Below are 12,275 nucleotides of genomic sequence, written 5' to 3' on the forward strand. Positions count from 1 at the left end.
ACACTGAGATTGGACAGCAGGTTCCACATATGAATCTAGGTTAAATGACAGCAACGGTTTTTCAAGCTCCATCACACCGCAATTTTAGGCTGAGCAGATTTATTCTTACTGGACAGAGAAGAATGTGGGATTCTCCTTTACATTTGGGGTACACATCAGGCTGCTGCAGGAAGCATTTCGCTTCTGGGCTCAAGACCCTTCCAGGAGAATTTGTCCTGAAGGTCTTTTGGTTGTTTGGATAATTCGGGGAACAACGTATAGCTTAAGAAACACTCATGCTATCCGGTCTCTGGGGGGAAAATCTTGGGCTTATCACCTGGCAAGTATTTCAGACTTGGACTCTCCCTATTTCTAGTTGTCAACTGGTTTAAAACTACCTTAAGTCAAGGAGGGAGTGACACCACCTCCACGCTAAAGAAGAATGTGTCAAGTATTAGATCGGAGCCTTTCTTCTCTAATCCTGAAGTGAGTCAGGAAGCTGAGCATTAGTATGATACTTCCTCAACCAGGGGCTCACACAACACAGACGTACCGCCATTGCTTAGCGGATGCTCAGAAAGCAAATGCTGCTGGCTGGGTGGCTAAGTGCCTCGACTTCTGGGTCCTTTTCTCCAGACAAGGCTAGTGATAAGCTAGGCTTTCAGATTTTTGAGCCCCAGGCTCCCTCAGGTTCTGCCCAAGAGCGTTCTGTACGAAGGGCCCTGTTTTGCTTCAAGCACCTTTACCCTTAGTAAAAAGACTCCCTCACAGTGCAGCCGTGTTCAAATCATGCAAGACAGGGCTTCTGACCAGAAGGCATTATGGGAGACCCCAAGCGGCCTCCCTTCCTTTACTTGGTGTACTTACTGCAGGGACCAGCAGAGCCTGGACCCAATGAGGGCTCCTGATCTGGGTGACTCGTGACGGGAAGGACAGATTCATTCCACGTAATGAATCTCAGCACCGTCCCTTCGCATCCTATTTCTCCTCACTAGCTGAACAAGTTCGGGGTTAAGGAGCGATGGGCTTTATGGCTGTAGCTAACAGGCCACTCTCACTTCATGGGGACTTACACAAGCTTATAAGCAGTAAAAACAGAAAGACTCTTTAGTCTTTATTTTTATGCACACAGGCCACTGGGTAAAGTGATCATGTGAGTTTAACACCTAATTCCCTTTACTGCTCTTCTAGTGAGTGAATCTTATAAAAACTAATTCTGAAAGAAGGCAGCTTTGAAAAAAGCCCATCCCAGAAAAAAAGAGTCAGTTTAGTTGAAGTAATTATAGAAATGCATGATTCACCAGTTTTTCAAAAAGGAAACAGAAACAGTCAACGTTACATACCACAAGATTTACATTTTAAATATCCACGCAAATTCACTAAATGCAGGAATTGGAATTCTCTGTACTCGGCAGAAACAAAAAAATCCTCCAAAGCCACGTATTAAATATATTTATGGCAATATATATTTCCAGGTACAGGTCACTACTTACCAAGAGTTCAGAAGTTCCTAATTTGTCTAGTTCCAAAGACTGAATGCGGGAAATATGAACCCCCATTTCCCTATGGATGCCGGAACATTCTATACAGGTCAAAATGCCCAAGTTTGTTGAAAGCCAGGTGGGTTCTGTGTGGAAAGAACATTTTGAAGACAATGAAACAAACATGATACCTACTTTTAGTGTGCCAACTACAAAGGAAGCTAGAGTAAGAATAGTGAAACTTGTGAAGAGTTAAAAGGGAAAGCTTTAAAGGGAAGAAATGGATGCTTGTGGTTTAGCCTAGGGGCTAACATGAAGCTTACCAGCCTGTCAGAGAGCAAAACGGCTAAGAGACATTCTAAAGAATTTTCTTTCAACCCTAAATTGAAAACAAAATTAAGTTCTTTATTCTCGTGAAAATGTGAGGAAGCCTTGTCCTGTGAGGCACACGAAACATCCTGGGGAGAGGCACTCCCACACCACCCGCGTCATCCTCGCCAGTGACTGACGCGGTTCCACAGGTGTGGTTAACCTCCCAGTTACGACACGCATTAACCCATCCTCCTGGTGATAAGACGACCGTAAATACTGAACGTCAGAGGCTGCTTTCACAGACCTCAGCTGTTCCTATGATCCCCAAGGGCCCCACAACAGGGGGAATACGGATTTCCACGTTACTAAAACTTACAGGGTTCGTGCTCTGTGGTAAGCTTCCTTCTGAGTGGTCAGTACCCGGGTACTTATGACTCCTCTGCCATATCCTCGCACACACGGCGTGAGTCACTATCACACACGCACATGAACACAGCAGAAACTGGGAGACTGGTCTCTGAGGTGCTCATGGCGTGTTGTGTAGAGGCCATTTTCATATGGAAAACAATGAGAAAGCGTATCATACGCTTGGGCGTGTCACACGTGTTTGCAACCATGTTCTGATCCCTACTAGATGGGCGGGCCTGGGAGGTAGGTCACTTAACTTCTTGGAGTCCCCTCGTGTTCCCATCTGTAAGGCGGTGATGATGCTAGTATCCTGCTCACAGAGCAGCTGTGAGCATTCAGCAAGAGAATATAAGCTAAAACACAACCAGCAGAGTCCTTATCACAACGTAAGCACTGAAGTCATGCCAGCTACCGTCAATACCTACAGAATATAGATGGTCCTTGAAAACGGAAGTTGGGAGGAAGGTGACACCCATGTGACATAGAGGTTGGGGAGGTTTCCCGGAGCGCAGAAAGGAAGGAAAGAAAGGTATAATGTGTCGGACGATTTCATTAAGTCCTCATAACAACTGAGGTTTACTGTCCCATCTTGGGACGAGGAAACTGAAGATCAGAACAGTAAAGGCACTCGGCATGAGGATGTCCACACTGTTAAGTGGCAGGCTGGTGATTCAAAACCAGGATGATGGACTCCATGTCTGGTGCTCTCTCCATAGTTCCACAGTGCTCATTTAACCAGTAGCATTTGGGCAGGTGACCATTTGGGGAGAGCAGGTGGGAGTTTTCCAGGCTAAGCAAATGGCATGCATCAAAGTGGCTCAGAATTGGGACCATTCAAGTTGGAAATACATGGTGGGCGTGTGTCTGTGCCCATAAGGAGACAAGGACTTAAATAACGAGCTCATTTTTATTCTACAGGGGGAGAAAGACTGTGTAACAAGCCGGCTCAAGTCTGGGGGCAAATACCTGACGAGCCACAATCGCAGCAGACGTCATTCCCGGGGAGCCGCTGGACGTCCTCAATGATGGCTTTCGTCAGGTCTTCCAGGCTGTTCTCTCCCGTGCTCTGCTCTCCACGGAAGGCCATGGTCAGGGCCTCTTCTTTGCTATTTGTCAATACGGAGATCCATCTGTTGTTGAAAGAAAGAGGAAGGAGACTTAAGAGCGTGGCCGCTGTCTCCTCCTTCCACTGGAAAAAATTTATTTCCATCAAGAGCTTCCAAAAGAGAATCCGCCCACCCCCCACAGCAATACAATGAGGAAAAATGAAAGAAATTAAACCCAAAGGGAAGAGAAAGTTAAGAGAATGCAAAGCAACATGCTGGAGAAACCGAGAGACACGAGAGGAGTGGATGAAATGTAAGATCAACACAACAGAGGGCTTGCACGGACGACACGGTACGTGCGTTTCCATCTGGACAGAATGAAGAGGGCCCTGTGTGGGGCCAACCCAATGCGAAGATGAGAAAGAACTGGTGACAAGTGGACACAAGGCAAGAAAGAGTTTTGCAAAAGGCACCTGTGCTCTGGAAGTCCACTGTCAGGGAGGAAACTTAGAAGTGAAAACGAAGGACTATTTCACTTGCGCGCTCGCGCGCGCGCAAGAGAGAGAGAGAGAGAGTGCATGAGCAGGGGAGGGGCAGAGACATGGACACAGAATTTGAGGCAGGCTCCAGGCTCTGGGCTGTCAGCACAGAGCCCGACACGGGGCTCGAACCCACGAACCGTGAGATCATGACCTGAGCCGAAGTTGGACGCTTAACCGACTGAGACACCCAGGTGCCCCCCCCAAGGGTTCATTATTAAAGCACGAAATAGCCACAGAGTGGAACAGTTAATCAGGTATTAAATTTAAAATTTTCAACTAACTTTAAAATTGATTTTTTTTAATGTTTATTATTTATTTTTGAGAGAGAGAAGGAAAGCATGAGCTGGGAAGGACAGACAGAGGGGGACAGAGGATCCGAAGCAGGCTCTGCGCTGACAGCAGAGAGCCCAACTCAGAGTTCAAATCCACAAACTGTGAGATCATGACCTAAGCCTAAGTCAGATGCACAACCGATTGAGAGACCCAGGCACCCCTGAAATTAATTGATTTTTATTTTATTTTTTTAGAGAGAGAGCGAGCAAAAGCGGGGGAGAGGGGCAGAGACAGAGAGATAAAGAGAGACAGAATCCCAGGCAGGCTCCACACTCAGCGTGGAAACTGCTGTGGAGCTCAATCCCATGACCCCGGGATCATGACCAGAGCTGAAATCAAGAGTTGGACACTCAACCGACTGAGCCGCCTAGGTGCCCCCAATACCTTTTAAATTAAAGGACATTTTCTCTATCGTTTAGTTTCAAGTTAAAGACTAGAAATTGTTTTCTGAAAAACAATGCAAAACAGTGGGCTCAACAACGTGTTAATCAGCGGCACTGGGTGACTGGAGTTTGCACTGCGTTTGCAGAATCTCTGTTTTGCTTTCCTTAAGCGTCGTGATGTTCCGGTTATCTGAAATGCCAGTGTCTACTGTGTGCCGAGGACTGAGGATTTCTGAGATGTAGTCCTCCAGCAAACCTCTGCGTTGAGGGTGACAATATCTTAGAGATGAGGACGCAGAAGCCCGGAGAGGTTTAGGGGCTCACGAGGTCCTCCAGCAGAGACATGCCTGCTGACCCCCCTCCTTCCCAGGGTTCCTTCGTCACGCCACGTGCGCCTCCTCACTCAAGGGATCAGGACAAGTAAAGAAACAGAGGAGGTGGTAGTGACAAGTAGAAAATACGTATTTTAAGAGCAATGCATTTTCTGGAAGGATAATTCAAATTTGGTGGAACAGACTATGTCTCAAAGGGTCAAGAACCAAAGCAGCTATTTCTGACAATTAAAAAAATAAACTTTTTAAATTACTGTAAAGTAACAGGCATACCAAAAAGTGCAAGACAGAAAATAATGCACAGTTGTGTTCTAAGACTCTAAAGTTGCTTTGAGTTTACAGGATTAATAATGTCGGCACTGTACCAGAAGCTTTAAACATTTTATCTGGAGTCTCAAAGCCTCTGAGCAAAGTCTGTGATCCCCGTCTTTACTGACAAGAAGACTGAGGTGGGTCACACCCGTGAGAATGGCTAAAATGAACAACTCAGGCAACAACAGATGCTGGCGAGGATGCGGAGAAACAGGAACCCTTTGCACTGCTGGCGGAAACGCAAACCAGTGCAGCCACTCTGGAAAACAGTGTGGAGGTTCCTCACAAAATTAAAAAGAGAACCACCTTACGACCCAGCAATGGCACTACTAGGTATTTACCCAAAGGATACAAAAACGCTGATTTGAAGGGCACGCCCATCCCGATGTTTACAACAGCGCTGTCAATAGTAGCCAAAGTATGGAAAGAGCCCAAATATCCATCGACTGATGAATGGATGAGGAAGATGTGGTGTATATATACATACAAGGGGATGCTACTCGGCAACTTAAAAGAATGAAATCTTGCCATTTGCAGCAATGTGGAGGGAACCAGAGTGTTTTATGCTAAGCGAAGTAAGTCAATCTGAGAAATTCAGATATCATAGGATTTCACTCATATGTGGAATTTGAGAAACTCAACAGATGAACACAGGGAAAGGGAAGGCAAAATAAGATGAAAACAGAGAGGGGGGAAAACCAGAAGAGACTGTTAAATATAGAGAACAAACTGAGGGCTGCTGGAGGGGAGGTGGGGGGCATGGGCTAGATGGGTGATGGGCATTATGGAGGGCACTTGTTGGGATAAGCACTGGGTTTCCCATGTAGGAGATGAATCACTGTGTTCTACTCCTGAAGCCAAGACTACACTGTCTGTTAACTAACTTGAATTTAAACAAACAAACAATAAACAATCTTTGTAAAAAAAAGAAAGAAAGAAAGAAGACTGAGGGGCTGATCAGGCTCAAGGTCAAACGGCCACTAGGGGGCGAAGGCTGGACCAGAAGTCCTCAGCCTGACTTGAAACAGACGGGGAGCTGCTTTCTCTGGTGCCCACCTCCTCCCTCGGTGAGAATGCAGCTCTACGTTTAATTTCCCCGGATACTTTCCATGAGAAAGAAACTCGAGGGTGCAGCCAAACTGTTTCTATGCAGCTTGCAGGTAAATGAGGACCCAAGCCCGGGGGTGTACGCTCCCTCCGCCGTTACCTCCCTCGTCACTCAAAGCAAAGCCCCCTTCTGCCACCTCCAGCCCCAGGGAAGGCCAAGTGCGGCACCTGCCCGACGGGCTCAGCAAGCCCTTCACTGAAGGGCGTTCGGTCTCACGGGTAAGAAGCCTATACACCTCTCTGCCCAAACTGGGGACTGAATTCTCTGGAAGTCACAGAAAAAATACGATAGTAATGGCTTGGGTTTGAGGACAAAGAAGCAGCAGATGCGTTCCCTGCCTCACATAAATCTCCCATTGGGGGGTTTGGAGAAGGGAAAAAAGGAGGAAAGAGTGAAACATGAGAAGGGGAAATAATATTCCAAGGTGGTTTTGGAATTCTGGCTAGGAAATTCTTAATGGCACATGTGTCAGGAGTGCCCATACATGTGACCGCCTGCTGTACCTTTTCCAGCAGGAACCAGTGACACCTGTCACAGCCAGCGATGCTCACCTGCTCGCACCACCTTTCACTGCTACCTTCCAACAAAGGCCTTAACCAGGCACCTACTGTTGGTCCCATGTCTTAATAACGGAGGGGGATGAAGTTCCCAGAAGTAAACCAAGCGATGCCACCCAAGTCAAGGCAAACGTGATGGTCTGGATTCCTCGACGCTCTCACCTTTGAGTGACCTGTAACCCGTGACCTCTCATCACACAGTGTGGTGAACTGGAAACTGCACGGGCCAGCAGGGCCAGCATTGCAATCACGTATCTACCATTTTGTTTTGAGCCCTTAAACAAGTCACTTAACCTCACTTGATTTGTTAAATCATCTGCAAAACGGGCATAATTAAGCCAACCTTGTGACTGAAAAGATGAGCGATACCGTAGGCGAGCCCCCGCTCGCCCACAGTGAGCACCTATACTGCGGGCAAGGAGACACCCGTGGTAGGCCGAAGGACTCCCTTCCCCAACTTGCCCAGAAGACCCCTGGGCTACTGGGACTGTGACCATGGGTGCGCTGCCTTTTAGTGCCCTCGTTTTCAAAGGAGGGAGAGCAGTGTCTGCCTCCCGGGGCTGTGAGGAGTAACAGAGCCCGACACGCACAACGTGCAGGGCGATCTCAATAAATACGACCTCCGTGAGTCTGAGGGTGGAAGGCCTCTCTCCCGGCCTCTCCTGGTGTTACTTCTCCTCTAGCCGCTCTCAGCTAGCCAACCCCATGATCAGCCACATCCCTTGCTTCCTTTCTATTCCTTCCCATCGCTTCCAGGCCAGGGGAGCGTGCATCTGGAGCGCAGAGTATCTATAACCCTCTGGCACCGTCATGAGCCGTTCACACAGCTTTCCTCCTAGGAGGACATTGTCTCGGAGCCACACTCCCAAGAACCCAAGGGGGTGCGTGCTCCCCTGTGTGCCACAGCACACCGCCCTTCTCTTCCAGCAGAGGTCGAGTTTCTTCAGGGCAGGGGGCTCTGCCTAACTTAGTGCTATATTCTCTGTGCTTTACACAGTTTTTGGCCTGGAGCTGGCATTCAGTGAATCTTCAGATGAATGAACGGGATAAAGACTTTTCTCCTCTTCCTTAATCTCTCCTACCTTCTCAGTGCCCGCCCACCGTCCCGCCCCTTTTTGCTGTTTCTTCCAACTGTACATCTTTTCGACTCATTCTTTATTCTTTCTGATCCTTTATCATTTCTCCTGAAATGGGGAAAGAGTGGAATTCTTCATAGGAGGAGGAGAGCAAGGAAGGTAGGGGGAGAGAGAAAAGGAGTAAGTGTAAGGAGAAATGGGGGTGAACAGAATTCTGTGGCTCTCCAGAAATCATTAAGGAAGGAAAATAGCATTTACTGTGTGTTCCAACGGGACGGGGCTTTGAAAATGGGAATGCTACCAAAAGGTTTAACTGCCAGCTTTAACGCCAACATCCTCTCTCCCAAGCAGCTGAAGATATAATGGCCCCACACTGCTTTTTTCAGCCCTGGCAGGTGGCAGGCTACAGGAAGGAAGAGGGAATGAGGTAGCCTGGGACCAGGGAGAACATGACGAAAGGGGGTGGGGACCTGCCCGAGGCTGCATCCCTGGGTCAGGTGAGGCAGGAGCCCAACCCAGGGGCGTGTGACACCAAAGCCCGTTCCCCCCACGACACGAGGCTCCTGAGCCACGCTCACCCCCGGGAGGCACCTGCCTGTCCTGTTCCCGCAGGGCCAGGCTCTCCTGCTCCCCTCAGGTAACAGCCAAGCACCCGGCAGACTGGTTCAGCACCGGGCGACGTGCAGGCGATGTGATTAAAGGTGAGTAAGGCACGGTACTTGCCCTGGGGAGCTCTCAGTCCGTAAAGGGCTCAGACCGAACCCGAGGCTCATCAAGGAGTGTGAGCAGGCCCAGGGGTGATGGAAGGAACAGAGCCCCTGAGTGGTGAGGCCTGAGCCGAATCCTGAAGGGAGCATGGGAGTCCACTGAGCTCCCGGACAGAGAGCGGAGTGACAGGTGGAGGGCCACGGGCGAGACGCGAGCGTGCGGAGCCACGAGGAGAGGTTCTCGGTAATAAAAAGGAGACTTCAAGGTACGTGGTACAGGAGAGAGGTGCCTGTTCGGTTCAGGACCCCGGGGCCATTATATCAGAACTACTTACGCTACATAATCCTGCTCATCCTCTGCCTGAAAGTGATACGTCCTATTATCTACAACACAAAACAGAAAAAGAGCCAGACTTTAGAAAGCAGAACACCTGCAGGTATAATGTAAATTATGAAAAGTTTCTGGAGAAAAAAAAACAACACCATAAAAGTAAAATCTTAGTATAATTTGTTTTTACACCATTTTGATTTAGCAGTTAAATTCACTTTGTCAGTATTGTTTTTCTGAACTGCAAGAGTAATACGATAAAATAATTGCAAATACCTGGTATCGGGCACTTTTTGTGAAAAAGAAAAATGGGCAGGGGGAGAGATCCCATGTGATCAAAGTGGATTTCAGTGACCAGCTGGTCAACTGGAGACTGCTGGCTGCCAGTTCAATATTTTACTTGTCATTTTAAATTTGCCTTTTACTGTTTCTTTAAAAAAAAAAAAAAATCGTTTTCTTCAATGATCCCTAACTCACAGGGCAGCCCCTACAAGTAGGCATACATTGACCCAGGTTGCTCTCTGGCTGAAACAGGCTTCAGGGAGGTAGGGCTTCAACCCTGCTCGAGAGGCACCTTCAAGCTGCTACCTGGGTAAGGAGGGAACAGCCTAACCTGGACAGTTTGGGCAGGCGTATGCAATGGATACTCTTTCTTAAAATGCAGGATTTGCTAGACTGCTTCACCATAGGTCCAACTAACCTTTCTGTACTAACCAGTCACTTGCTTCGTGACTGCTCCAGGTCAAGTACTCACACCCTGTATCTCCTTCCAGGTCAAGTACTCACACCCTGTATCTCCTTGAGAGAGAGACAGAGAATGTGTTTGTCCAAGAACACGCCATGCGTAGTTGAGCCCAAGAACCCTGGCTGAGAAATCTTGCTTTACTGCTGTGTGACCTTGGGTAAATCACTGAATGTCTCTGAGCCTCAGTTTTCTCTTCTATAAAGCAGGAAATTAATAGAGCTTTTGTGAGGATCAGCCATAATGTTTATAAAGCCCCTGACACATATCAGATGTTCCGTAACAGATGACTATTATTAATAAGCTACAGGCTCTCAAGTCTAGGATTTCTTGGCTTTTTGGGGTCATAACTCCCACTTTTCATATTTCTTTCTCCTCAATAGCCTGAGAAATTTCTTGGTCATAAAAATCATGGGGACTCTGAACTTTAATAGATGCTGCATAATCCAGCTTGGATCTAAAGGGTCTCACGATGGATTGAGCCTTTTGGGTTGAAACTGTTTTGGGGCTCCTATTCACACAACTCCATCAGAGGATTTCAAGGGGGCAGATAAGTATTTCTGTGCTGTGCACACAGATTGTGCACTTGAGCTGGTGGACAGCCCCACAGGGCTCTAGAGAGAAGGGAGAATACTGAAGGTTAATATGTAGGATTTCATAATACTGGTGAGTCGCTATCGGTCCTACTGTCCTCTTCCCTTATAAAGAGGTGTCCCTTCAGTGACCACGGGGGTCCGTCAGTGCAACCATGGGACCAGGGTTAAGCACAGGGAGCTGGTCTAGAAGAAAACAATCTTACCCCACTCTCTGCAAACCATGAAGACACAGGCCATAGCTTGGGGGATGGGAGGGTCTTTATGAGCCCTCATCACTGGGAAAAGCACACTTCGACCCATGGAGTGAGAGAGTGATGGCATGCAGTGTCGTCCATTTGGGAGGTTGGAAGGCAATTTTTCTTGGAAGCAAGATGATTTTTAAGAGCCCTGTTTTGTAGGGACAAAACTCTGGGCAGGTCCGCTGTAGGGTTATAGGGGCACACCTGCATTCCCAAGTCTATGCCAGAGATTTTTCTGTTTTTTTTTTTTTTTTTAACGTTTATTTATTTTGAGACAGAGAGAGAGTGAGAGCAGAGGGAGAGGCAGAGAGAGAGAGGAGAGAAAATCCCAAGCAGGCTCTGTGCCGTCAGCACATCAGTGCACAGTCCAACTCAGGGCTCGATCTCACGCACCGTGAGATCATGACCTGAGCTGAGATCAAGAGTTGGACGCTTAACCAACCGAGCCACCCAGGCGCCCCATGCCAGAGATTCTTAACCACAGGTACACATCAGAATCACCTGGGACTTCTTAAAAATATTTATGTCTGGGCTTCACAGCAAAGACTGTGATTCAGCAGATCTAGGAGAGAAATAGGAATGTACTTAGAAGAATCTCTCCAAGCGCATAAAACTGTGGGCTCATGGTCAAGAACTGGTCTAGTTTAACGTACAGATCTCGATATGAATCCACTAGGGCTCAGATCTGACCCTGTTATGCACCGCCCCCCGCCGCGGGTGGACTCAGTGTCAATGTAGCAACGTGCCCGTGCAGGAGCGCCAGGGGCCCTGCCTGGGAAAGCTGCTTGTTTGCACGCCCGGAGATGGAGATGTATGTCAGAAGCCACACACACCGACCCGGAGAGAAAAAGGACTCACGTGATATCAGGTCAAAAGACTTCTTGTCCTCGGCGTTTGGTTTCACTTGGCAGGTGAGGAGGTTCAGCTTAGCGGGTTGCCTGTTAGACTAGAACAAGAAGTGAGGAAGTTACACGTTGCATTATCTTCCCACCTGCAGGGTCCGCGGCCTGCGGGGCAGACGGGCAGCTTCATGCAGCGCGTGTGGTGAAGTTTTATTTACCCTGTTAGAATTGTGAGTCTCGTTAAAGAAGGACAAAGATCTTAGGTGGCCTGACAAATGTCTTTGCAATGTACATACATATCCTGGTGATTAATCAGAATGGAACCAGGATCATCCGCCTCCCTTTCAATGAAGAGTGGGCACGCTCCATGGAAATGCACCTTTCTGAACTTACACGTACCCGAGCACGAACAGTCGGCACTCTCCATACTGTATCTTACTGTGAAATGTAGAGGACTCCAAATGACCACAGGAATCAGTCATCCCAAACCTGATGTCTCAGGTACCCACACATTTTGGTTGTAATGCAAAATTTAGTACTTCTCTCAAAAGCGCAAAGACAATTGACCTGTGAGACACTGCTTAACGAGACATTGTTTAATGAGCTCCAAAATCTTGGAGAGAGGGAAAATATAGTAAGGATTTCATATCATTTGTCAGCAAATCTCTTGGTCACACACATCATTCATTCAGGCCCTGCAGTATTTAGAGAGTCATGCTAATTTAGGCTTTGCCTCCATGGAGTCTTGTTACAAAATCACCCTGGTCAAAACTCATTCTTGCCCTCCTGTATTTGTCCAAGGTCACATGTTGGCCAACGGCTGATGCCAGATGTCTGCTTCCTGCAGGAGCTGACCAAGGAGGGAAGTGTCTGAGAGCCCCCAGGCTGGGCTTTGCTCGAACACAAGCCTGCTGAAGTAAACAATGGAACTCTAGTCCTGTATACCTGCCTC

General features: G+C 47.9%; 1 protein-coding gene across 1 annotated transcript in view; it reads right to left on the reverse strand.

The window, feature by feature from the left end:
• Positions 1-12,275, reverse strand: part of ASAP1 (ArfGAP with SH3 domain, ankyrin repeat and PH domain 1) — a 313,489-nt gene that overhangs the window by 43,180 nt on the left and 258,034 nt on the right. The window contains exons 13-16 of the mRNA XM_047074194.1: positions 11,340-11,427; positions 8,912-8,960; positions 3,147-3,310; positions 1,473-1,606 (exon numbers count right to left, since the gene is read on the reverse strand). Of these exons, the coding sequence (XP_046930150.1) occupies positions 1,473-1,606; positions 3,147-3,310; positions 8,912-8,960; positions 11,340-11,427 (435 nt within the window). The remainder of the gene's footprint in view (positions 1-1,472; positions 1,607-3,146; positions 3,311-8,911; positions 8,961-11,339; positions 11,428-12,275) is intronic.

This window comes from Lynx rufus, unplaced genomic scaffold (assembly GCF_022079265.1).
Source record: "Lynx rufus isolate CCGP_SWC_20201006 ecotype Redwood Valley unplaced genomic scaffold, mLynRuf1.p SCAF_12, whole genome shotgun sequence".
Classification (NCBI taxonomy): domain Eukaryota; kingdom Metazoa; phylum Chordata; class Mammalia; order Carnivora; family Felidae; genus Lynx; species Lynx rufus.